The sequence below is a fragment of the Rhipicephalus sanguineus genome, chromosome 4, assembly GCF_013339695.2.
Source record: "Rhipicephalus sanguineus isolate Rsan-2018 chromosome 4, BIME_Rsan_1.4, whole genome shotgun sequence".
Taxonomy (NCBI): Eukaryota; Metazoa; Arthropoda; class Arachnida; order Ixodida; family Ixodidae; genus Rhipicephalus; species Rhipicephalus sanguineus.
The window spans coordinates 51,597,163-51,623,412 of NC_051179.1; the positions used below are offsets into that span (position 1 = coordinate 51,597,163).

The following is a 26,250-nucleotide window of genomic DNA, read 5'->3' on the forward strand; positions in this document are numbered from 1 at the left end:
GGTTTTCATTCTTGAAATTCAAACAGCAACACACACCTTTTCTTTCGCGGACATAGAAATCTCACCATAAATCGGCGATTTTGTATGCTGACTCCGCACTGCGGTCGCAGCGGCGTAGCACGAAGCCAGTGATCTCCTGCTTGACAGTGAGATATAGTTTATAACACATCGTGTCGCTTATGTGAAACGTTCCCGTTTAAGTTCCGCTAATCTAGTTGCAGTCCTACGATGACGTATATTCGCTTTTGAAAGCCACTAATGGCACAACAACAAGGACACTATACAAAGAAATGATCTAAAAAAATCGAGACTTTGACACTTTATTAAACAATGGGGAAACACTGCAACAATCGCACACGGGTTAAATACATCGTCACTGTGGCTGTGGTTGCTTGAAGGCGATCTTGAAAACTACATACATAGGGTTAGTGACATCCACTACCAAGAGTTCTTGGCCGTCAACGAACCCCAGTTCTGCAAGCAGACAGGATAAAACATTCAGTTAAGTTTTACACGTCGAAAATAGCCTGCCATTTAAAGCCCACTTTGTTTCACTATTGACGGTCATAGCACTTCTTTTTTTTTCTCGGCGACCGCCCAGGCAGCACCATAATTTAAGCCCCAACTGATGCAGACCCGCATAAATGTTATATTTTTTTCAAGAACATAAACGTGCACGCAAATACGACATTGATACACATCTTTTCTCCTTCCGCCTATCAAAATGCTGCACCTAGTGCACCGGTGCATAACGTGGTGCACGCTTTACAGGAGAACACCGAAGCCGACGAGTGACCGGCCTGCAAAGTTCGGTAAGGCCCGCATGCTTCCACAATATACCTTTCCTAACTTCAGCATGGCTACGCATGCATATATTTCGTCCCTCCTCTCCCTCTGACAGCCCATCTCTCCTCTTTTATCCTACGTATACATGTCATATGTGCCATGATGAGCAAAAATTGAATATTGAAATGCTAAAGGGCAGGGCCGTAACTAAGGGGGGGTTGAGGGGGTTCTGACACCCCCCCCCCCCCAAATATTTTCGTGCTTTAACTTTTCGGGTGACACTAAAATATTTGCACGCCTTCACAACGATCACCAGTTGCCAAAGTTAGCCGTTCTGTACACAAACAACCCCCGAAAAAAATTCCCGGGTACGGCCCTGCTAAAGGGAACAAAATGCCTATGATAACACACTAATGCGCGACACATAACTACTCTGTAGCCACTTTCAAGGCACAGAAGGGTCCCAAGTATGTGGTTAAATAACATAACTAATAGAAGGAAAGAAGTAGGCTTTTAAGGGCTCGTTTTTCTTCGTTAAGTAAAGTGGACAAAAAGATAGTAGTATGCGACGGATTGTTGGTCAGCTGCCAGCTCGTAAAAAGTTCACGTGCTACGTGACGCCAACAGGGAGAAGAAAGAGTGTTCCGCACTCGCCGCCATGGCTGCGATCGGCGCTAACACTTCTAGGTTTAAATGTACACATATACCCCATAAAGTGGACGGGAAGATGACCGCCGCTGTACCTCAGTGGTAGAGCATCAGACGCGTTATTCGAAGGTCGCAGGTTCGGTCCCTGCCGGCGGCAAGTTATCTTTACGTCCACTTTACTTTCTTCACATTTATATATTAATTACTACAAATAACGTCCCCTATACTTTCTTTGGCATTATCGTCTGTTAGTTCTCATTAATATTATAACTAATAGAAATACAGGTTATTCTGAAAACGAAGCAATGGTCGAAGTAGGTCCGGAATCCTTCGCTTTTGAAATTATGCTGATAATGTACATATTATTTTGAGGCTATACTATTTTGAGGCTATAAAAAGCCTGCTGTAGGCCTCCTCTGTATGCAAGGACACTCAGCACGAAATACTCATCACAGCAAACGTTTAAAATATATTTTAATTCGCTTCCAAACTGTGCCTAAATGCTCATTCTCGCGATCGAGACCCATCGCTAGCGCGACTGACACCGACGTCACTGTGTAGGAAGTGTAACGAAAGTTTTAGTCACGTCAGGCCATATTAGAATGACATGCAATCAGCGGTGACCCACAGCTCCGCTGCACCAGGTAATCCGCCTTTTTCATTTTCCTGTGCTGCCCTCTGCCGTTTTGGTAGGGGTTTGGTAGGGGCCGGGACAACCGGTATTGCCAGAAGCAAAGCCTCCGAGATGATGAGACGTTTAGCGACTTTTCCGCTAGGGGAAAGCGCATGCGTGGGGGCATCGTGAAAAAGGCGGATTGCCAACGGCTGCGAACCTACACTCATTTTTTGTTAGCGTGTTGCCGAAGTAGCCAAACTTGCTCGCATTTTGCAAAGTGCTTCGCATCGTCACGCGAACCTGCGAAGGCGACATTAAAGAAATTTAGTTTGTTCGCACACTTCTTTGCTGTGAGAGGCTGGATAAGTGGTGCCACCTGCCGGCGCTAAGATGAACCAGTCAAGCACAGAATTGATGCAGAAATCTAATGTATTCTACTTCTACTGCTGGTGCAAATTCTCGGCAGCGACGCAGTTCCGAATGCGTTGCCTTTTAAAACTTTTTTTCGCCACGGCCAGTCAGCGAAAACAAATAAACGCACCTAAAATTGTGGTTGCACGACGCGTCACGGGATGTCGGCGCTATCGTCCCGTAAACCGTTACTCTGCAAAGATCTCTGCGTAAACCGGAATTCAGTACACGTTAATATTCTCTATTAGATAACTTAGCGAGTTTTGAAGGCATCAGGATGGTTGCTCGCGTGTGTGCGCGAGAGCAGACGATGCAGCATGGCGTGCGTCACAGCTTTGTGGGCCCACGTGTGCAAGCTTCCTACGCAGTGACGTCATTGTCCAGCTCGGCGCCCAGAAAACGAAACCGAAAGCCGTTCGTATAAATAAGGCGATATCAAATTATTTAGCGTGAATACACGAATCTTGGAGCGTGTATCATGCTTCGCAGGGCAAGAAGAAACGTTCGCAACAAAGAATGCGCAAGCCACAAATTTGATGGCACCAGGCCTTTAAACTACAGTGAAGCCTGCAAGGCTATCCGTTTTGAGCGATCTACGTCTATTTATCTATGCAGTGTGTATGTGGCCTGCCTCTTCAAGGATACACTGGAGGTAGACAATCCTTCAAAGCTGTTCAATCAGTACAGCATTTACGCCAGTGCCAAATAAACTGCCTTGACCTCGCGATGGTTGGCCGCACTGTCGGTACCACAGTCATTACTGTTTCTCTCAACCCTCTATAAAGAACATACTGAAAGGCAGTTCATCTATGGTCGGCTATGTATTGACTAAAATTGTTTTTGGCTATTTTTGTCTAACTGTAGAAGAACAGAAAAATGGGCAAGTTTGGACAAGATGGGGGGAGGCCTGAACAAAGAGCCAGGAAAAAAAAAGCACTCGGTTTACTGAAGTTCATGTTAGTACAAAAGAACACATTTCCTTATCTCCCCAGCATTCACTGGGGTGCCAAAGATAAGCTGTTTTTTTGCAAACTGATGATGTGATGCTATATAACGTTGTTTGCAAATTGAGTTATTAGTCATTTGCATGAAAATATGGAGTGCTGCTGTCTGCAAACAGTAGGCTTTCATCGTACGAAAATGCCAGACTAAGATTCTCGGCTTTATGGATCCCACCTGTGATCCTCAGTGATGTATAATTCCCAATAAAAGTGACCTGGATTTGCATATTTGCGTATTTATGCCATTGCGCAAACTTGCAAAAACAAAGAGGATATATAAAAAGGGCGGCTAGAAATGTAAGCCAGAGCAGAATATTTGGCTTGCTACCTTATGCTGCTGAAATAAAGGGTAAAAAAGAAAAGGGAGAGAACGAGCATGGAAAACATAAAAGCACAAACACGCTGATACTTCAGGATATAAGCTTTCTGCTTGAGATCAAGTACAGCAGACTTGTTAACTACACACGCCTGAGGCATACACTCTCCAGTGTTTTGCATATGTAAAAGCTGCAATGCGCCATGGCGATGTCATATGGAGCAAACCTGTAGGCTAACAAGCGGCGAGTCCTAAAAATTCCATTTATACACAGATGTACACAATAGGACACCGTCTATTGTGGGGGTGCTCACACCCCCTGCAAAATAATTTTTCGCCTCACTGCACCCATGTGTCCTTCGGCATAGTTGGTGTCCTTGCCGCCGTATGAGGGATGGCACTGTATCCGCGATGGCGCTGCCCTGGTGGCGAGAGGTTACAAAGGCGCATGAGAAAGAGAGCTTGGTCTTTTTAGAGGCCTGGTGAGGCCGTGGACGGTCGTCTCTCATGGGAGGTCCGTAGGAACGTTATCGCGGCCCGTTCCCATGGATTCCCGTGGTGAATCGAACGTCGCCAACGCCGCATTTACGGTACACTGTACGTGTTAGAGTGTTTGTGTGTGATTTATATTGGCATTCTATTGAGTTAATTGTCATGTTACTGCAGTCGTTCCTAAGACTCAGCTGGTGAGCTCGCAACTGCGTAAAAGATGTTAATAAATGTCCATGTATTCGTTACACTATGATGCTTACTGTATCCGTTTGTTTCAAGGGTAGCTCTCTTTAGACCCCAAACTATATAGACATTGAGGAGTAGCACACAAAACTGCCTACATCCGGCAAACTGGCTGCTTGAGAAAACTTTGCTGCATTCAACCCTGCTTTAAAGAGAGTTAAACACATTGTTTAAATAATCTCTTGCATTTATGCGACCTGAAGTGCACATGCAAAATCATGATACTATCACAGTATCGACAACACAATGCTGGTTTATACTGCAAGAAAGGAAAAAGAAAAAAAGGAAAAAGGAAAAGGAAGGAAAATTTTCATTGGTCCTGTTGACAACTCTTAAAAACGATTCAAACGACACTCTATCATTAAAAAATCTCAACTAGTGCACACAAACACGTCAGTTCGATCTTTAAAAAAGAATAGTGTAAACGGTTTTCCACCCTCACCCTTCAAGGTTTTCTTGAGATTTTCTTTCGTCCGTTTCTCAATGTTGGGGACAGTAGGCATGTACAGAGTTTTGCTGCGCCCATCGATTGTTGTAGTTATGCCCGGTGACTTCATTTGACTGCGGGAACAAACCATTTTACATTTCAAAGAAAGTGTGCAGAAGAGATGCATGCAGCAATTAAGCCATGCACATAGGCACATTGGTGTGCAGGTAGTTAATGTCATATGGAGACATTAAGAACATGAATATGAGTCCGTAGTGATGTTTTAAACAGGTGGTCGCCAAATCTTGGGTTCAACAAAATTGATTTCTTACATGATCGAAATTATTTTTTACTGCACTGCCACATTATTTGAACATTCTTGCAGAACTTTCAGTGCAAAAATGAATCGTTTGGCCGCTATAATTTGCATAAAAGTTCGAATTTAAATTGAACTACACTCAAATCTTGATAATCAACGAACATGGATATAACAAATTATTGGTTATAACGAAGTAGATGAAAAATTGTCCTGTCACAGATACAGTTTTATGAATGCATGTTTATAGCGAATTATCGAATATAACAAAATTTTTTTGTATCAGGTGTGACTGTTATAATGAGGCTATAGTGTATGTATAAAATGTAACAAAGTGATGTGACGGTTTCATTTACTTCGTTAAATTGCGGTTTAATTGTATTCCTAACAAACTTTTACCACAGTCCATAGCATTCTAAGACGGTCTTTTTATAGCTGTGCCCAGAAAATTATCACTGTGTCAGCTTATTGGCGCTTACCGTCCCTTGCTGCCACGTTTGATTGGCCGATTTTCCGGTTTTAAGCAACAAACTTTCCAGTTACAACCAATTTAAACATGACATTCTGTGCGCCATGACATTAGTAGACAATACATACTGAGGACGTGTTTGGCAAAAATTGTGAGCCCCCTCTTCAAAGCCTTAATATAAAGATAACAAAAATAAGTGAACATTACATGAGTAAAGACAACGTTTGTAAAGTGGCAATAATGCTGGGAACTCTGCAGTGCTGCACAACCAGACTGCTTCTAAGTTGATGGTGTACAAATACACATAAATGACTTTCTTCAAGATGGAGCAAGTCTCTCAACATTTTGATACCCCCTCGTATTTGACTCATTTATAGAAAGGTTTACTAGATAGTTGATGCTTTAATAAGCTGCAACTTACAAATCATGGCTATTGATCAAGTGGTCGTAGATTTCTTGCAGTTTGGTCTCTTCGGTAAAGTGAAGCGTGACAGTAGTCTGACTGCAGGCAAGACACTTCTCCTGTGTGAAATTTCTCAGTGTTAGTATGTACAAACGACAGCTTACAGTTATGATACACAACAAATAAGGCAAAGAACTTGCAGGAAAGGATTGAAGAAACAAACACAACACTGAGACTAGAAAATATTAGACTTGAGCCATTAAAGCAAGAGAGGTATGCACCTTAATTGTAAATGAAAAAAAAAAAAGCTAACAAATGAGAGTAAAATGAGAAATGATAAAATAAGATATGCAAGTGGTATGACGCTATCAAATAACTCCTACTTGTTCAAATGCCAGTGCAATAAAACACAGTCACGCACACCATCACATACCCATAAATGTAAATAATGACAGCTCTGAAGGAGCAACCACTTGTTTATTGATCTATGATTTGTTGACATGCCCTCAATCACTAAAACATTGCAGTGGGCATTGGGTACACATCATTTAATGAATTAAAAGATATGGAACAAAGTATTTGGCATTATGTGATATTATCGACAAATTATAAATATATAAAGAAATAGATACCATGTATAAGCAAAATGAACCCTAGTAGCACCAAATGTTGACACAACGTTCCCACCACACTGAGAAAGTTGCTTCAACGTTGTGGCAACATCGCGTGCTACTCGGGAAACTAAACGAAACGAATGTAAATAGAGTGAAACATGGTATGTTAAACAATATAAGCGGCAAACTATAAAGCCAGAAGTATTGCTAGGAGGAAACCACCACTAATACATTACCATTACCATTACATTCCTTGAATGACTACAGTAAACTAGGAAGTCCAAATCACACAGCGATTTACAATAGGACAAAAAGAGAAGCGTGTACTCAACATTTCGTTCAGCTTCAAAGGTGTACGTGTAGATGCCGTCGGTGTCATTGAATACCACATAGTTGTTCAACGGGTTGCAGCAGCTGTGAAAACAACAATATGCCGAATAGGCTGAACAAATAGTGAAGCAACTATAAAATAGTTTTCTTCAGCGTAAGACAAATATACTACATGCCAATAATGAATATCTGACATACTGAAGGCGTTTTTTTTTTGTCGCAGGGTTCAGTGGGTGGCCACTACTAGTTGATCAGGTCAGTTCAAGTTGAGCCATCCACTTCAAAATGTTTTACAGGGTGCCCAGCTAACGCTAGCAAACATAATTTAAGGGGCAATAAGAGGCAATTATGGAACAAGTTGGGGTGTACTGCTCTGTGCAAACTGTCAATTTTTTCTGTTAGCACTGATTATCTAATGAATGAAAGTTAAACACTGAGGTTATTAATTACTTGCATCAGTTACGTGCATCAGATTCAAAAGCATCAGATAAGGGAGTGCACACCTGCATATCTCTCACGTGCAACAGCAGCACTCTCAGGGAGGGGTCTCAGAAGGGACACAATGTATAAGTGCAGTTAACTCCGTGCTGGAACGCTCCTAGCTTACCGGAAGCAAAACACTTAAAATGAAGTGCAACGATAAAAGAACGCTGTAGCAACGTTACCTTGTAGCAATCTTGAAAACTTCATTCACACAGACTGCAGCTATCACTGCGTTGGTTGATGCCACGGCTGGTATAATCCTCTTAACCACACCTGCAGTGTCAACAAACACAAGGGGGAAACAACGTGAAGAATATTAATGCCTAATTATCTTCTTGTTAACAAGCAAGAGAAAGCTCTTGCAAGGCACCGTAACAGCCAATATTTGTCAAAAATGGTTTGTCTATGAATAGTATGCCTTTAGTAACTTCAGAGCGCCTTTTGGTACAGCGGAACTTGATTAGTTCACATTCTATAAGAGACCTCAAACTTGTTCGCATAAAAGATGTACATCTTAGCTCAACCTATAGAGAGCCCCTTAGAATACAGTGCTTAATAACCGGTGCAGTACAGCATGATAGCCTAGGCCTTAACACGCATTACATTACTGAAGAGGCACTGCCTACGGGCCAGCACTCTCTATCTTGTAAGTAATCTGCACCCAGTGCAAAAGCTGGCCGACACAATGTGGCTGGTCACTACCCCTGCACAGTTACATAGTATTATCTCCAAGTTTCAGAAACATGTGGCACCGGGAGGCAGCGCTATGTGAGAACCTTTGTTCAATATAGCTGCAGGGCTGTTCTTAAGAGTCCAAATTGTCTTGTTTCTTAATTTCGCACCGAAACGTCAGAGCCAGTACATCAGAACCCGATTGTGAGTTTGATCAATTTTCTAACTTTTGGGCCGCTTTATTGCAGGAAAAGCTGCTAAAGCTTGCTATGTACACTCTTACAAAATGTCACGCAATCCACAGTCATCAATAAGCAGCTTACTGCACAAAAGGTAAAGACTCAAAGCAAGGTCAAGGAACAGGAGGACAGGAAAGACGCTGTTTTCTGTCCTCTTGTTTTCTTCACCTAACATTGCGTCTTTACCCATTTTGCACAGTACGAACCAACTAGCTCAACAACATGTTGTGTTAAGCAGCTTACTAAACACTAACACACGCTGTAGTCGCGGACAGCTGGTGCGTGAAGTAGAAGTGGTGGCTCGCCCGGTCTTTCTTTTCCATGCCTTCCCAATCTTGCCAAGTCTTCTTTTGAAATAGCACGAAGAGGACCAAAGTCCTTTGTGCTATGGCTTCCCATAAACATCCTTCAGATCATTCACTAGTCATTAGTGAGTCGCACATTTCTGCATCTTAATCTCAAGCCTGAGAGACACGGTGTCAATGCACTTGCAATCCAGAAACCATAAGAATTTTCCACCTGCATCGACACTGGTTAAGCATAAAGCGAAGACCTGCGTTTTCACAGCTCTATAAAGGGCATGCTTGCTGTGGCCCACTGATGACCCAGTCTACAGTAAAGTGACTTGTGCTTAATTTCAGCATCAACAAAAAGGAAAAGTTTGAAGGATCAAAACACACTTGCCTTGTGTAAGCCTGTACGTAACTCCACTGATGTTGTACTCGCTGGCACGCTCTGTTGCCTTCTCGTGGATCCACTGGATGTGATCCGGATTGTCACCGTCAATGGCAGTCTCTTCTGGTTATATGAAGCAGAGAAAAACAAGAACCAAAAGTGTACAGTAAGATCGTGGTGAAACAAATTTCGCGCGGTTGCATAAAACATTCGTATCACCTAGAATTTGTATCATCAAAACATACACAAAATAATGAAAACATCAATTTATTTGTGACAGAAAAAGTTTTAATATCTGCATTTTTTCTTGCCCAAATCGTCGACTGCCTTCTAGAAGGCGTAAAAATGTGTGCACAAGACTTCACAAATGTTTTCACAAACCACTGCATGCCTCAACATGTTGAGGAGCGCATGGCGAAATTCAGTTGTGGCTACTGCCGTGGTTGTCGTTGCTGCAGCACTTGTTGTCTTTTCCTTGCTGGCACACATCAAGTACATGGTACGCTTTGCCTGTCATGGTTGCTGCAGTAGCGATGATCTCCTTCCTCGCTGGCCAACGCATCAGGTTTTGACGTGGAAAGCTCTTTGGCAATGTCCTCCATGGTAAGCAAACCGCAAGTCACGAGGTCATCAATGGCAATGACGAAATTGCCGTCAGCGCTAGTAACTTCGAGATACAGTCAAATCCCGCTACAACGAAATTGACAGGACGCGTGATAAAGTTCGTTGACGTGGAATTTCGTTGCAGCGAAATTTCATCTATAGACCACAAAAGTTAGGAAGATCTGATGATCATGACTCGTCCTTTGGTCCCGGCAAGCGCATGCATTGTCCTTTGCATTTAACTCTCGCTAACTCGGACGTACTTGGCTGCACACCGAGTGAATGTATTTTCTCGCGTATAACACGCACAAAATTATACAGAAAATTTAGCGCTAAACTCAGGGTGCGGGTTATATACATGAATTTCGGTGCGCAAGTTGGCTTCGCGGTAATGCAAGGAAGGCGGCTTTGCGTCACTACCCGAGTTGTACACGTGGGTTATACACGAGTAAATACGATATGCAGGCTACCCTCGAAGCGTGCCGAGTGGTGTGTTAGCTGCGTACTTGAGCGTATTCGCTATCGATGATCGCGACGATAGCGACCGCGGTTTTCTACGCAGCAGTTATGGCAAACGGTAGTTCCGTTTTCTATCTGTGCGCTCTGGCCGTGCGCATGCCTTCAGAACTGCGTCGTTGCTATCTGTGATCGCGTCTACCGCTGTTTCGACTGCAGCATTGCTTTGAGTCGGTGCGCGTACGTTGGACGCGCATACTTTCGTGGTAGCCCATGATCGCATCAACCCGACCGCGTTTGTGTTCGCAGCGGTTGTGGCACAATGTAGTTACGCTTGGACTAGGTGCGCACTGGCAGCGCGTGTGCCTTCAAAACTCCGTGAATGACATTCACGATCTCAGGGCTTGTAACAACGAGCAGCAGTTTTGTTTTGCGTGCTACGTCAAAACAATGGCGGGAGTTCTTGATGAACGATTCTTCCGTGGCCCGCACGCACATCAAACCCGCCGGCAGCATCATGGCGGTGGACGATCTGTCGCCGAGCATCTCAATGGCGAATAATTTACCGGGATGTGCGTGTGGTGGCAGAAAGCATGTCTCCGATGATGACACGGGTCTTGCGATGCGGCCGCACAGCTCTGGCAATGAGAAATGGTCAAGTTTCTAGCATAATTTCGCGGCAATCCTAGGCAAGCTCCTTTTCCTTATGTGGTTGCACTCGCGAAAACTTCGTTCAAGCGGAAATACCCAGAAAAAGTATTCGTTGTGACGAGACTTTTTTCGCATTGTTTTCTATGGGCGGCTGACGGGGAATCGAAAATTATTCGTTGTGGCGGAAATTTCATTGTAGCGGTATTCGTTATAGTGGGATTCGACCGTAGCTCCAATCATCAGTTCCAACTGCTATGTTCATTTCCGCCACCATCACCTCTTTAAGCCACGTTAACAGAATATCTTCAAGCTGCACATGATGTTGCTTCCTCAGTGCTGAAACTAAGGTTATATTATTCTAGTCACGTGGACCGACATTCGTAAACAGGTTTGATGGTGCTAAGCCTCATTCCATGGTAAGGTCAGTTCGTTTTCTTTTCGTTATCTTCGTCCACATTATGTAGGCTGTCCAAACTTCTCTTAAATGACAGAGGCTTTTGCTTTCTCGCCATGTTGACAATGAACAGATCAAACTCCCAACACAAGCAAACAGCATGCAAGCGTGTGAAGTGAAGGTGAGCGTTGCATATTAAAAGAAAGAAGGAAGAGAAACTGAGGGTTGGTGCAACGTGGTGGGGAGGAGGTGCACGCGTACACCGACCCCACGGACAAGCTGGCTGGCTGCTGAGGGCTGAATGGCTCTTATATGCTATGAAGGAAAGAAGATGACTTTTTAAGGGCTTGTTCTTCTTTGTTAGACACAATATTAATGAGAACTAACAGACAATAATGCCAAGGAAAGTATAGGGTTATATGCTATGTAGTCTCCCCCTCGTGTGCGCTGAGCGTCAGCTCGACGGAGAGACCAAGTGAGATTGCGCAGCCGCTTAATGTGGCCGGTTGCTTGGCCGACTATAGATCCTGCTCAGATCCCACTGCATCGGCTCATCTGCACCAGTTATGTCGCTGGTTCACCCCCTACTGTCACATATGCATCCATACCATCCGCAGCGGCGCTTGCAGCTGTTCAACAATTGCAGCAAAACAACAAAAACCCAGCCATCCATCCCCACAGCCCCATGCCACACAACCCAGTTTCTTTTGAAAGAAAGCTCTGAAGACTAATGCAAACTAACCTTGGCCCAAGAACCAATTGAGCTAGTGAAAGTTGGTATTCCTGGAAGACAATTTTCAACAATACTTTCACAAGATTTCATGAGACTAGTGCCAGATGCATTCAGTTGTCTAAGTGCCACAGCAGTCTTGTACGGTGCCTGCTGTAAAAAGACAGCAAGCCAGGAATGTTGTACTAAGTCACATATGCCAATGTGTCCAGCGGTAGCCTCGCGAAGTCTCACATGTGAACAGTATTGTGGTAAGTGATTCTATAAGCGATCACATGGAGGCTAAAAAGCGGTGAATGCATTAGGCTTCTGGGACACTCTCCGCATTTGTTTTGCACAAAGAGATTACTTAAAGGGGTCCTGCAACACTTTTCCAAGTAGCCATGCAATGGCTTCTTAAAGGAGCTTATTGCCTCATGAATCGAATGCCGCAAAAATGTGTAGAATCTGTCCAGTACGAGTGGAGTTACAAAGATTTGTCACACGCTGTATTTACTTTTTCTCTTCTCTCGACCTGACGAAAGTGCTGGAAGCTAAGCAGGGAGCGATGGCACGGGGGAAGAAGGTACGTCATGCACGCCTCGTGACCTTGAGCACATTTTCTTGTTTTTTTTCTTCGAATGCACGGTTTACTATCAGTGCGATCTCACGTGCATGCGGGCAAGTGGCGGGCTCCCACGGCGGCCGCAATAACTACTACCGATCGCGCCATGTTCAAATCAGCCAATGGCGTGAAACTTGAGTCAATGATGCAGTGATTTTGAGTTAGCATCATATGTCGAGAGAAGAGGAAGCGATTTTTAGCTGACTGAGAATTTCTTGTAAATCCCAGTCCGCATGCTGCGCTATAATGTTTGGCTTGCGTGTTCTCGGGAGCCTCGGCTACTGATCGGCAGTATTTTCTGATCATGCTGAAAAAGTGCTGCAGGACCTTAATAGGGTATAAAATTACCAATTGGTCTAGTCATTGTCATGCAAGTGAAGCACTACCATTTTCTCATATATGATAGTACGCTATCAATATTCTGCTCGTAAAGCCTAACTGACCTCCGAATGGCTTCTCCTTGGGCCACAAGAGGATCTTCACGTATTCGATGCAGTGCTCTGGCAACCGTGGAGTGTGGGCTATCGTGCACAGTGGGAAGTTCACCTGAAAGAAAGCATTAATGACGCATAAATTAGTCAATAATGCACAAATGAAAACCCAGCCTCAGATACACCCGTCAAAGGGAACTGGCTATCTGCTAAGAGCACATGCGAGTGCTTGCTTTTATGCGATGCATGAGTTTATGCGATTCACACGTTTAGGTTATATGTTTATAGCTAAATATCTTATTAAACCTATTTAAGTAGACCGCTGGTTATTCAACAAATTTAATCACAAACTTCAGCCTGTCAAAAGCGCTTTTCAGATATACAGTAGAACCCCGCTGATACGTTTTTTGAAGGGACCGTAGGAAATAAACGTAAGAGACGGGAAACGTAAGAGCCGAAAAACAGAAAAATGGCAAAATATTTAGTGGTACAGAATCTTATTTCAATTCTTACGAGCAGCACGAAAATTGGCGCGCTCAGCCGCGATCTAGTCGATGGATAGAAACGCGGAGCTTAGGACGGCCTCATCCACAGAAATGTAATCAACGTATGTGATTTTTTTAACACCAACAGCTGTAGGCATGAAAGAACTAAGCACACGCAATCACGACCGGCGCGGCAAGTCCGACCACGAACCGCACGCACGACCATGCGAGCTCCAACCAGCTCGAACTCCTCCCGCTCTCCGACAAATAACGATGATGATGCGTCTACGCCAACGCGATGGCAGAAGTGAATGCCAATCTTGAAGGCCTTGCTTTCGCAAGCAATTACGTCATACACGCCATGTTTGTGCAATACAAATCTCAAAGGCTATGCTTTTGTCAATAGTAAATGCCAATCTCGAAGGCCTTGCTTTCGCGAGCAGTTACGTCATAGACGCCATCTTTGCAATTGGAATCTCGAAGGCCATGCTTTTGCTTGCATCAATTGAAAGATTCTGTTGCTTGCGCCTCTCACGCGGCTAATATTACGGTCAAACGAGGCCAAGCTGCATGAAAATGCACCATGGCGGCTCTCTTTGGTAGTCACTCGGTCGGCTCCAAGTGCACTTAGCGACGTATCATACGGGAACGGTCCGACAGTTACGACGTAACAGCGGGGTTCCCAATACATTGTATCCTATGGGAGCTATGCCGGGACCGGCGGAAAACGACGTAACAGCCGAGAAAACGCAGCAGTGAGGAACGTAACAGCGGGGTATAACCCGCTGTTATAACCATATCCCAGTAGGTCGCCCAAGAAATGTGCTATCAGGATCAGTTTTGAAATTATTTCCATGGCAGAACTGCTATTTTCGATGCAACTTTCGGTAAAATTGAGCACGGGTGCTGCGGCTAAAATTTGCATGGCCCTTGCTCTTCCCTATGTTCAAATAAAAGAAGATTTAAAATAAAAGCGTGGTTCACGATTACAGCGTATCAATGGTATTGTTTTTGTGATCGGAGAAGTACAGCAAGTCAGAGGGCAACATTACATTATCTGACTAACCATCTCAGCAGAGTGATAACTGGAAGAAAGGTCAGTTATATGTCCTCCGATAAATTCAAGTTTCAACTCTGACCCACATCATTTCTTCCAAGGGCTCCCGCAAAAGTTTCTAGAAGACCCCACTTACAGAACTACCAGATATTTTTACGACATTTCAGGAGAGTTTTGTTCTTGTTGCTGCAACCCAAATGTCCCCCACAGTGACACCCTGACGACTTGTTTAAAACTTATCTCATCCAGCAGCTACTAGGACTGAATGGTGAAGATCATAAAGACTTCTTTTGACAAAATAAGTACTACACAAGAACTTTGACAAACCAATGAAATAACCCAGGAAGAAACGGAAGAGGTGAAATCCCAAGCTGTGCCACTTAAGAGTGGAAAGACGAGTGTTAAAATGAATGCTTGGTGCCAGAAATGCATAGCCTACCTTTACTTCACAAAGTTAAGAAACTGCTGTCATAGTAATACATTCTAGCGGGCTAGTTGGTTCATTGCTGTTAGACGTTCTTAAACTGCGCTCGTGTTGTTCTCTGTGTTTTCTTGCTTGTGTCCTGATCTTTTCGCGCAGTTTGAGAGCATCTAAGTGCTGTCATAGACATATATTCAGAACTTTTGTTTTTGTTATTCCTTCCTTTCTTTTTGTAGATTTAAGGATCTTCTTTCTTGTTTTTTAATTGAACACAAAAATGTCCACACTGCAAATGTTTGTCCCATTTAACGAAGATTCCTCTTTAGCAGCATATGCTTTGGAAATAAGCAATTATTTTTCTCAAATTTACCGTATCACATAATAAGCTAAAGCAAGGTGTGCATCAGTTAAATACTTTTCAAACCCTGAAAAACAATTATTTTCCTGCACTAATGAACGAGCCGGCGAGATATTTGACAATACGGTGCAAGAAGAAAATTGAAACAAACATTTTAAAAAATGCTGTGTTCTTCGCTACTTTGCTGAGATAATAAAAAATGAAATTATAGAAACTGACTTGATTGATTAGCTGGGTGATCACTGTGTTAGCACTCCTTCAATAGCTCTTCTCCATAAAGAAAAGGATTTTCTGCGCATGATGTGATCATTTGTTTCTTGTGATATGTCAGAGATATAAATTCTATGTTTCTGCATAAATAAACCAGTTGGAAGTCAGCGCTCGTTTGTCTCCGTGTGTTCATTGTCGTTTTTTGCACTGTTCTTTTACGATCATGAACAACCACCTAGCCCGATTTACCGTCATTGCTGAGATAATTATCACACAAGGTGACAGCTTTACGAGCCAAGTGGGAAATGACGAAATGCGTGGCACTCACTTACAGACAACGAGACAATGTCTTATTGTGCGGCAAGTCCTGCAGCTAAAGATAAGAAGCTACCACAGGTATACTGCCGAAGAACGAATGTGGAGAAGAGTATGAAGATAACACAGCTGATATAGAGATAGAGATAAGAAAAACTCTGCACACAGTTGATACCCCTCTTGCTGAGAAACATCTCACCTAAACCAAAGTAACCTGTGTTCATGTGAGGCATTTTCCAGGTGCGCAATACTATTTAGATGTAATGCTATACATGGCTATGGAGCCAATTCCTGCTTTGTTATGCTCTGCTTTAATATAACGACCACAGAGGTGTAATCAATAAACACCCAGTGTACTTTGGTGAAACTGTCAACAGTGCATTTTTTTCATGATGCATAGAATTAGGTGAACACTGTGTGTGTGCACCTACATCAGTTGTCTCGGCAGGTAGGACAACTACGATGTAAAAGTAGGCAGCAAATGCGCTTATGGTTTTCCACTGCTTTAATTGTGCACAGCACTAAGAGAGCTAGCTGTCAATGTTATCTTCTCCCTTCATAATTACTCTAGATGTAACGTAGATTAATTCCGAGAGGAATTACTCTCGATTACATTAGGTGCCTCCTTCAATTCATTTTTATTTTCTGGAACTTAAGTTTTTCACCCTCCTGTGCCAGATTGCCTTTGTTGTGCTTTTTGCACTGAATTATACTGCAACAGCTACCTAAGCAGGCTGAATGTCTGCATTGTAAAAGGGATAACAAGAACTAAAATGAAAGAGAGACTACCTTTTGGATCAAATAGGCGCCAGAGAACTTTTCGTGCCCATTAGTTTTATATTTACCTATGTCAGTTATTCATAACAAACAAATAAATGCAAGCAGATATCAGTTCTGCAGTGCGAAAAACCGGCCCCTTTACAAAGAAGCACCGCAACTCACCTGTGGTGGATACAGGTCCAAAGTACAGTCGACGCAAGCATTCATGCTGGGCAGAATAACACGGGCATTGCCCTTGAATCCTTCCGTTCCACCGTCCACCATTGGCACGATCGAGCCCTGATCCACCAGGCTGAGCTGTAAACAGACAACCAAATCAAAAGCATGTAGCAACATTGCCAAATACAGGTACACCAACCCAAGACATTGGTGCTGTAAAAAGAACTATAAAGAAATGTGCTAGTGACTTGCACAGGCCAAGCACAATTCACTCAGAAATGTGCAGTTGTGTACATCCCTGACAATAATAATTTCTGGAGTTCGATGTACCAAAATCATGATGTCATTATGGGGCACACCATAGTGAGGAACTCCAGATAATTCTGACCAGCTAGCACACTTTAACGTGCACCTAAATCTAAGCGTGGGTCTTCTTGCATTTTGCCTCTATTGAAATGCAGCTAATTTAATTGTTGGAATTTTACATCCCAAAATCATGATTTCATTATAAGCTACGCATAGTGGAGGGTCCAGAAATTTCAACCACCTGGGGTTCTTCAACGTTCACCTAATCTAAGTACGTCGGCCCCTAGCATTTCGTTTCTAACAAAATAAGGCCAATGCGGCGGGGATTCAATCCCGCAACCTTTGGGTCAGCAGTCGAGCACCATAACCACTAGACCACCATGGCAGGTGCCATGGCCCATAACTGAACCCGCACCCTCAAGCTTAGCAGCATGGCCCCTAACCTGCTAGGCTACCACTGCGAGGTGTGCATACATCGATAGGCAAAGGAACACAAACCAGCGACTCCACAATAAAGCATACTTCACCTCTGGATGTGAATCACAATTGAGATGACAAAGTGGACATTGTAAACTTCTCAGTGCAGTCATCAACTACAGTTCGTGTCCATTAATTCCAAATAAATAAGTTCATTTTTACAAGAAGATGGTCCTGTTACTTTTGCTAAAGTGAGTACAAGCAGAACTCTAGCTACAATACGTGGTTCGTAATTTGTGACTTTTCTAAAATTTTGCTGCTCATCTCTTCCTTTGTACCCCCTTCTGAGGACATGAATGAGCTCACTTTGACTCGCAGAATTACTTAAACTTCAGAGCAATATGAACAGTTTTGCTACAATTTACAACGTTCAACACTTACACAGTTGCATCATAGCCATCTGACATACAAATGCTCTGTGCACTTCTAATAAGCAGTAGTCCAGATTGAGAACTGCTATATCGACAAGCACATAGCTGTATTACATCTAAGAAGCCGTATTGAAAACTATATATAACATAGGCAAGTAACACAGGCATGAAATAAGCAAGGTCATAGGCATAACGTGGACGTACCATAGGTCATAACATAGGCAAGTATGACAACCTAAAGTAAAATCTGTGTCAACCAAGGAGAAAATAAACTAACCTAGCCATGCACAGCTGTTAATTCAAAGTGCAGTCAGTGATCATTTAAAAGCTTTGTACACATTACCCCAAAATGGAACTAATGGACATACTGTATTCGGACAACATCACGCGTTTCAAGTTCCACTGACAGTTTTCAAACCATACCTGGAAATAAGTCAATCATCCAAGACTTCACAAGTGCTTTCTATCTCATTAACAATAACCTGCAAGCTGTGGGTTGTAAAATCCCAGGACACAAAAGAATGCCCAATGCCACATTCACCACACTCACCAGCATGCCATTGGCCCAGCGCCGTGCTACGATGGAGTCAAGACCACAAAGGACTATGTGGAACTCTGCACAATGAAGCAGAACGAGAAACAAAACAAGTCACCAACAAGTTACATACTGAAAAGTTTCTGTGGCTAAGCAACTCAATTTTAATCATTTTCAGTGAACACGGAAACAATAATAGTCAAACTTCAATACAACAGCCATATCCAACACAATAAGTACACTTGTTATGCCTGACGTTTATCATAAGCACTTACATACTCATCAAATGCTGATAACAGCTAGAAAACACTGACTCCACTCTATGCCATAATTAGCTATACATGTATCCACACTTATTATATGCTAAGGTTCTACAAAACAGTGATGACCTGAATCTCCAATTAAAGCTGCATTAAACTTAAATGAAAGCAGTGTGATGTAACTGTAATGAAGATCATGATCCAACATTCGAGGACAATTCATATGCATGAAACATGTAGATGCTTGGCAGCCAGGTTCAGAGCAAAATTATTCCTTGCAATGGTTGATCTGTATGTCTGCAGCTGTGTATGTAGTGTCACGAACATTGAGGAAACATCTTTGTCAATCATGCCAACTGAAATGTGTATGCTGTGCCCTTGACTAAGACATCAGGATCTTTTATTTCCCAACAGATAAAAAATAATGCTGCTGCCAACAGTTAAAACAGTGACAGTAGTACGACATCTTGCACAAACTCTTTCATTTTATGTAATTTTTGAAGCACTTTCTTAAAAGAGAATGCAATTTTTCCTGAAACTAACAGTATAGATTGTAATTTTCAATGCATCGGTCACTTTAGAAAATTCGAGACGAATTACTGACACCCTCAAAGCTCATTGGGAGCAGAATCAAACAGAACAATGGCAATCACAACAACAAAGGCACAATGCAGTGCATTCAGATATCGTAGATAATGACAACGAAAATAAAGAAAATTCAGTCATGTGTTTCCAACCTCATTTATACAATTTTACAATCACCATTACTGGTTGTAAAGTGACTGCCTCTTTACCCTACAGCGTAAAACGTAAACAGCACAGAATAAAATTCGTCCTCACGTTGGTAAAAACTTTCATCGTAGTCCTGGATCTTCTTGAAATGCCTGCACAATGCATACAAGTCAAGGATAGTTTCACTGCAATGTTCCACGCAGCAGTCACTTCACAGTAGGACTAAGCGGGAGTGTCCATGGCTTTGGACTGGGCAATAAATTTTGAGAATTACCATCTTCAACACGGGCTCAACAGCTAGACAATCTCTTTATGTCTGTATCAAAGGCAGTCTCCTATTATCAATTAAAAAAAAGTGAGCATACCAAGTCAAATTTGCACGAGTAAAATGCCACAATACTTGCTGTATAGTTTAAGTTTATTTACCACATACAGTTACACATTAAGTGGTTGAGACAGGAAAAAAAAGCTGCATTAACCAGCTTGACAAATGCCTCACGTATAAGCTTTAAGAGAAACTGTACTAAAATAGTTCTTCAGCTAAACTGGTTGGAAATAGTTAATGTATGTTATCAAATTGGTCTGGGAAAAAACTTCTACTGTTGCAATCTTTGAAAATTTTTATTAACAGCCTTTAAATAGCATCATAAGAAACAAAAGAATTATCTTGTGGTTAGTAGATGCGACGCCAAATCCAGAACATTATCTCCGACATCTTTGGCACGCCTCATGTGCCAGTCGTTCTGAAAGATCATGCCAAGTACCTTGCTCATTTCTCAATGATCAGGGTTTTTGTTACTTCCGACAACATAATGAGTGTGCTTGACCGAGTCTTGGCGTTGAAAACATCAGTGTCTGCAGACTCTTCACGTCACATCCATTCGTACTTCAAGTGTAAATTTTGCAGGAAAACACGACTTCACTGAAAATCAGCCTCTAACAAACCGTTTCCTAGTGTAATGTGCGAGCCTAGCTTGAAAGGATACGCCTTGACTTGACAACCGGGTACTCTTTGATTGATGAAGGCTGCCGCCACTTCTGCTTTTGATTTCCCAATGTCACTTTTCCTGAAGAAATAACATAGCATGTTAGCGATGTTATCAGAGGCCAACAATACACAATGGCATGTGCTACAGATGGGGGCCACCGCCACGTACCTAAAGAGAAACTGCCGATTGAGGTTCGACAGGTCAATAGTGTCCATGTCAATCACATCTATGTGCCGGAATCCCATTAAAGCCTGCAAAAGAGTACATAGATAAGAGTTCAACATTTTGAACATCACGATGCCTTCCATGGAACAGGGGGGTACACAGATATCGTGACATTTGGAAGCAACAACAACAATGATGAACGGTCCATGATGTGCAAATGAGTGTTACGTGGCAGAGTTTTCGCTCGACCAAAGAAGCTGGATGTCTCTTCCTGGCTGGAAGGCCATAGTACAAGTCCTGACCAAGGTATGAAGTAGTATCAACACTTTAAGGGGGGACATGGCACTTGAAAAAAAATTTTTTATTTCTTGATCAATTTTGATGAAACTTTCAGAGTTTATGTATATTTGTGCACTAATTTCAAATATGCAATTATTTTTCTAGTATAATGTGTATTTTTTTAAATAAAAAATATTTCATGTGCCTTTTAGGGAGCAAGATTTTTTTTAAACTGAGTGAGTTACAAATTAAATCAGCATATCACAATAATCTGGAATCAGAACTGCGTGCAGTGCAACAAAAATGGATGTTCTAAACCCATTAGAACATAAGTTATGGCATGTTGAACATTCACAAGTGAAATTCTGGCTTGAAATTGACTTACTCGTGAGTGTTCAACATAACATAACTTTTGTTCAAATGGGCTTAGAACATCCATTTTTGTTGCACTGCACACAGTTCTGATTCCAGATTATTGAGATATGCTGATTTAATTCGTAACTCACTCAGTTTAGAAAAAATCTCGCTCCCCAAAAGGCACAAGGAATATTTTCTATTTTAAAAACTACACACTATAATATAAAAACAATTGCATATTTGAAATCGGCACACAAATATACATAAAGTCATAGAGTTTCATCAAAATCGATGAAGAAATAAAGAAAATTTTTTAAGAGCAGTGTCCCCCCAATGATGAACGGTCCATGATGTGCAAATGAGTGTTACGTGGCAGAGTTTTCGCCTGACCAAAGAAGCTGGACGTCTCTTCCTGGCTGGAAGCCCATAGTACAAGTCCTGACCAAGGTATGAAGTAGTATCAACACTTTAAAACATGCAAGCTTTATTTATAAGATTATCATAAAAATATTAGAGTGTTGAACGCACTGTTCAAGTTTGAAAAATTTATTACATGCATGCCTTATGACAATTGCCTAAAATAATGAGGATGGGAGGCAACACGTGATCATAAATGGCATGTGCAGCTACCAAATTGGTAAACTGCATTCTCATTCTAAAGAATATGATGCAATCTCAAGTGAACCTGCGCGCTGTAATTATATTACATGCCAATTTACACTCACAAATCAATAAAGTCACTTTATTTGGTCAAGTTGGCGAAACATATGAGGATTGTGAATACCTAAGGGGGCACGACAATCTATTTTGCATGTATGTAAATTAACATGCAAAAAAAGTGCTGAAACAATAAAAAAAATTAAGGCAGCTAGGGGTGCCAAGCCTGAAGGAAGTGTGGAGCTGGGCAGCCTTCTTTGTTTCTCTTTCCTTCCTCCTCTCTTTCCTTTTTGTTCTCTCTTTATTTCTATTTATTTCTTCCTCTCTCTTTACCTATTTCTTTCTCTTTCTATTTTTCTTCTTATTTTTCCCCTTTCTTTCTCTCTCTTTCTATTTCTTGCTTCCTTCCTCTTTTTTTCTATTTTTATATGTGGTTTCACCTGCGTTACGCCAAGCGACGACAGCATAGGAAAACTCGGGCCCCTAAAGTGCTCCACACCTATCATCATCAAGGTGATCAAAGAACAAGAGGGAGAAGACTTCTCCTTGGCACGAGTGCGCACTCAATATGCTAGAGACGGCTATGCTAGTCATGGTTTTGCCTGCGTTATGCCAAGCTACGACAGCATACAACAGCCCAGGCTCCAAAGTGCTCTCCACTTAAAACAGTGCCATTGGGAAACGACAGAAACTGACTGAAGGACCAGACATGAAAGAGAGTTGGACTTATTGCCAGATGTCATTTGGGATATGTGAAATAAAGTGGCAAAAGTGTGAGATATCTTTGCCACCTGACATGTGTATTGAAAGTGTACATAATGCTTAACTAATTTTATAGTTTACTTTGTCCACAACTTCTGCATTGCCGTTAACATGCTCAAGAATTCCAGTCTAGCTTCTTGAATGAATGAATGAATGAATGAAAGAATGACACAGGCTTACCAAGTCTTTGAGCATCTCGCAGCCTAAGCCACCGGCTCCAATAACCAGAATTTTGCACTTGTCCCGAATCATCTCCATGTTCTGCAATTGGAGGAAAGCATACACCAAGTTTAAAGGGGTCATGAAGCACCCCTTGGGCTGATTGAAAAAACACATCCTGCGGAAAGCTGACACGGCTATGAACTGCTCTGCCAAATATTACAGTCGTGCGCGCCGCGTAATGGCCACAAGCGGAGCGCGAAGTTGCCGTTTCCCCAGGCACCCTCTTTTCAAACAGAGGCTGGTTCTCACTCTCGTCGGTGGGCGGGGCATCTGTCCGCTGTACGTCGCAAGAGACATAGCATGCTTATTGGCCGATAGCCGACGTAAATCGAGAGCGGCGTTCGGATCAGATGCGCTTCTTGCCGCGGGGTGCCGCTACTTGCCGGCGCCGCACTCCTCAGTACACGGTAGCCGCACTCGCGCAAGCGAATCACAGCGGGAGAGCGATCGCGTTTCATGACGCGCGCTGGCGTAACTTCTTTCCCCCATGCCATCCCTCCCTGTCTAGCTTCCAGTGCGCTCGCCGGCACGAGAAAAGAGAGAAAGCGCTGGGAGCGTGCGCCAAACCCCCGTAACTCCGCTGATTCTTGACGGATTCGAGAAATTTTTGCGGCAATCGATTCGGGAGGCAGTACACTCCGATACTGAGGCCATTAGATCATTACTTGGAAAAGTGGTTCATGACCCCTTTAATGGTGCTTATTAGCTTGCACTAAACAAAATTATATTGTACTAGGTCAGCTGAAGTTCTATGGAAATGAATTAAGTAGTAACACTCAAGAATAAGCAGCACCCACCCAATCAGAACAATATCAGAACAATACTACACTGATCAGGCATGGGATGCTGACATGTACTAGTTGAAATTAGGTAAGTACATGCACAACCAGGTCTAGCAGGCGAACCGTAGCTGGGAAGCTGTTCACATGTTCACTTCGTGAAACTGATGCTGTTCCACAAAAGTGTAAATCAAGTTTCAACTCCGTTACGCTGACTTTTTTTCGGGGAGTACACTTAAAGAAACATCCAGCACATACACGTTGCCTTCACATAACCCACATGGCAAAATCAGTCCTCGAATGTAAATATGCTGCTTAAAACATCATTAGCTACAACAGAACTGAAAGGGCAACGGCGGTACTTTGTTTTTTTTTAAGTTTTGATACTGAAAACGAAAATTTTTCCGTTTTGCATAGCGCATTCACTTGCACTTCAAGTGCAAAATTTTGCACAGCGGTTTCCATATATGCACACTATATGAAACAATCAATGCTAAGCATTTTTCAATGCGATATAACTAATGAGCTCGTTTCGTAGAAATTCCAGCATGGAGAAGGTATTGCGAAAGGGGCCCGATTACGCTATCGAGTTCTACGTTTGAAGGCGAAGCTCAAGTGTCCTCCAAGTTTTTTCCTTGCATTAAGCTTGAAACATGAAAAAAAGGACAGGAAAGAGACAGAGGAGAATCAGCAGATGGCACCAACAGATGGGCAGATGGCGCACCCCTCTCTCTTCCCTGTCCTTTTTTTTTTCACATTTCGAGCTTCATGCCAGGAACAATGTCTTTAGCAAGCATAGCGACTAACTAGCAAAGGAACAAGTTGTTCTAGGGTATCTAAAACAAGGTTTTCTAACGCAGTCAAACATTTCACTGCAGCTGGTTTGCTAACGAGGAGTGATCGGTCAATCATCGATACATGCAGCAAAGAAAAAAGTAGAACAATTTTAAAACGTACCCCAGGGCCTGGCTCGAAGTCTGGGTGCACAAAAGGACCGGGCCGGAGAAGAATTTTCTCTATGTGCGTCCATCGCTTTGGCCAGTCGGCTCTTTGGGAAGAGAGGCAAATAGCAGGGTGGAACCGGCAGTAACCGATAAAGCGCGCACAATCTGCTCAAATGTGTAGCACACAACTACGGATGAAAAACATTTTTTCGAACAGTGTGTTAGAACGGTGCCTGTTACACTAAAGCTTTCCGGCCTAGCTGCAAGAGAAGTTTTCACGCAGGTGAAAATACCTGGCCAATTGAGCTGGTTTATTGACAAGCTCGCAAGTGGCACTCTTCGCTAGTTTGTACATGGCTACAGGCGAATAGAGATGGGTGTTTCAGAGTAATCCAGTTAGACCAGCCGGAAATTTTCGCTTTGGAAAACCCGTTAACACACCACACGTGATACGCAATTTACTCGGTCAAGTTTACCGAAACGAAGCATCACATTTAAAGAGGATAGTTCTCGAGAGTTTCGAGCCTGTGATGACCATAGTACATCCGCTTTCGCACTAATTGCACTCTATAACTGCAGAGACGAAATTAAGGTAATGAACTTCGCATTACGCAAACATACCGTAATAAAACGCACAATATACATAAACGAAGAAAGTGCCAACTGTCAACAGCGAGCATAAAACGCGGGCTGACAGCTAAACCGCAAACAAGCCCCACACAGCCTTGACAGTGGCTCAGCTGTCATTCGTTTTCCTACAGTTGAGCTCTTTATTAAACCACGAACAATTCGTCTCGCATTTAAACAGTCTCAATAAATAATGGCTGGTATGATAATGAAGAAGACGGTGCAAAACAGCGGCAGTAGATGCGAAAGATCATTGTGAAGCTTCCAAGATCATTAAACTGCCACCCCATGTTGCATATTGGCTCGCTGGGAAGATTCGTGACTAAACATTTTTTGTGCATTAATTCATAACACTAATTACAGGTACACGATCGCCAGGAAGAAAAGCTCTACCCGTCAACATCCATATCGAGAGCCATTTCGGAGCAGGCGGCCTTCTTCAGCTTGCTTTTTGGATTGTTGTGGATTCGATGGTTTGCGGATTGGCATTGCGGGCACTGACTACGGTGACGGGGCCCGTCAGCGCAGTACCGTCGTAAAAGTGACGGGGCCCGTCACCTTAGTGTAAATTGTAATAGTGACGGGGCCCGTCATAATAGCGACGTATTTATAGCGACGGGCCCCGTCATCGTAAAGCAGTGACTACGGTGACGGGGCCCGTCAGCACAGTACCATCGTAAAAGGGACGGGGCCCCTTTACCGTCCTCGTCGTGTGGCGTTCGGGGCGTAGTAGTTACTTGTGTGAGGCAATAAAGAAAAAAAAAAAGCGTTCATGGTGGGCGCGCTCTCCATGAAGTGTTAGGGCTGCAGGTCGTCAGTTCGATTCCTCCCGTTTTTTCTTCCTTTTTTTTCAGGTTATGCGTCAACATCAACGTTACTGCTCTCACGGAGTCGTGAGACTACGTGAGAGCTACTTTTTCGTTCATGTCTGCGGCGGTTAGACAGCCCTAGCGTTCGGATGATGCGTTGTTCCTATTTGTGCGAATATTCGAG

General features: G+C 42.9%; 1 protein-coding gene across 1 annotated transcript; it reads right to left on the reverse strand.

The window, feature by feature from the left end:
* Nucleotides 1-304: 304 nt before the first annotated feature.
* Nucleotides 305-25,738, reverse strand: LOC119389981 (NEDD8-activating enzyme E1 catalytic subunit). Its single transcript, XM_037657467.2, has 15 exons — nucleotides 25,651-25,738; nucleotides 24,644-24,734; nucleotides 22,866-22,946; nucleotides 20,634-20,716; nucleotides 20,463-20,543; nucleotides 19,585-19,628; nucleotides 18,500-18,564; nucleotides 16,799-16,933; nucleotides 13,023-13,125; nucleotides 9,151-9,264; nucleotides 7,738-7,828; nucleotides 7,075-7,156; nucleotides 6,147-6,247; nucleotides 4,956-5,074; nucleotides 305-474 (listed from the first exon to the last, which is right to left on the reverse strand). Exons 1-15 carry the CDS (start codon nucleotides 25,674-25,676, stop codon nucleotides 374-376), a joined length of 1,317 nt encoding a protein of 438 aa, XP_037513395.1. The 5' UTR covers nucleotides 25,677-25,738; the 3' UTR covers nucleotides 305-373.
* Between the last annotated feature and the right edge of the window lie 512 nt (nucleotides 25,739-26,250).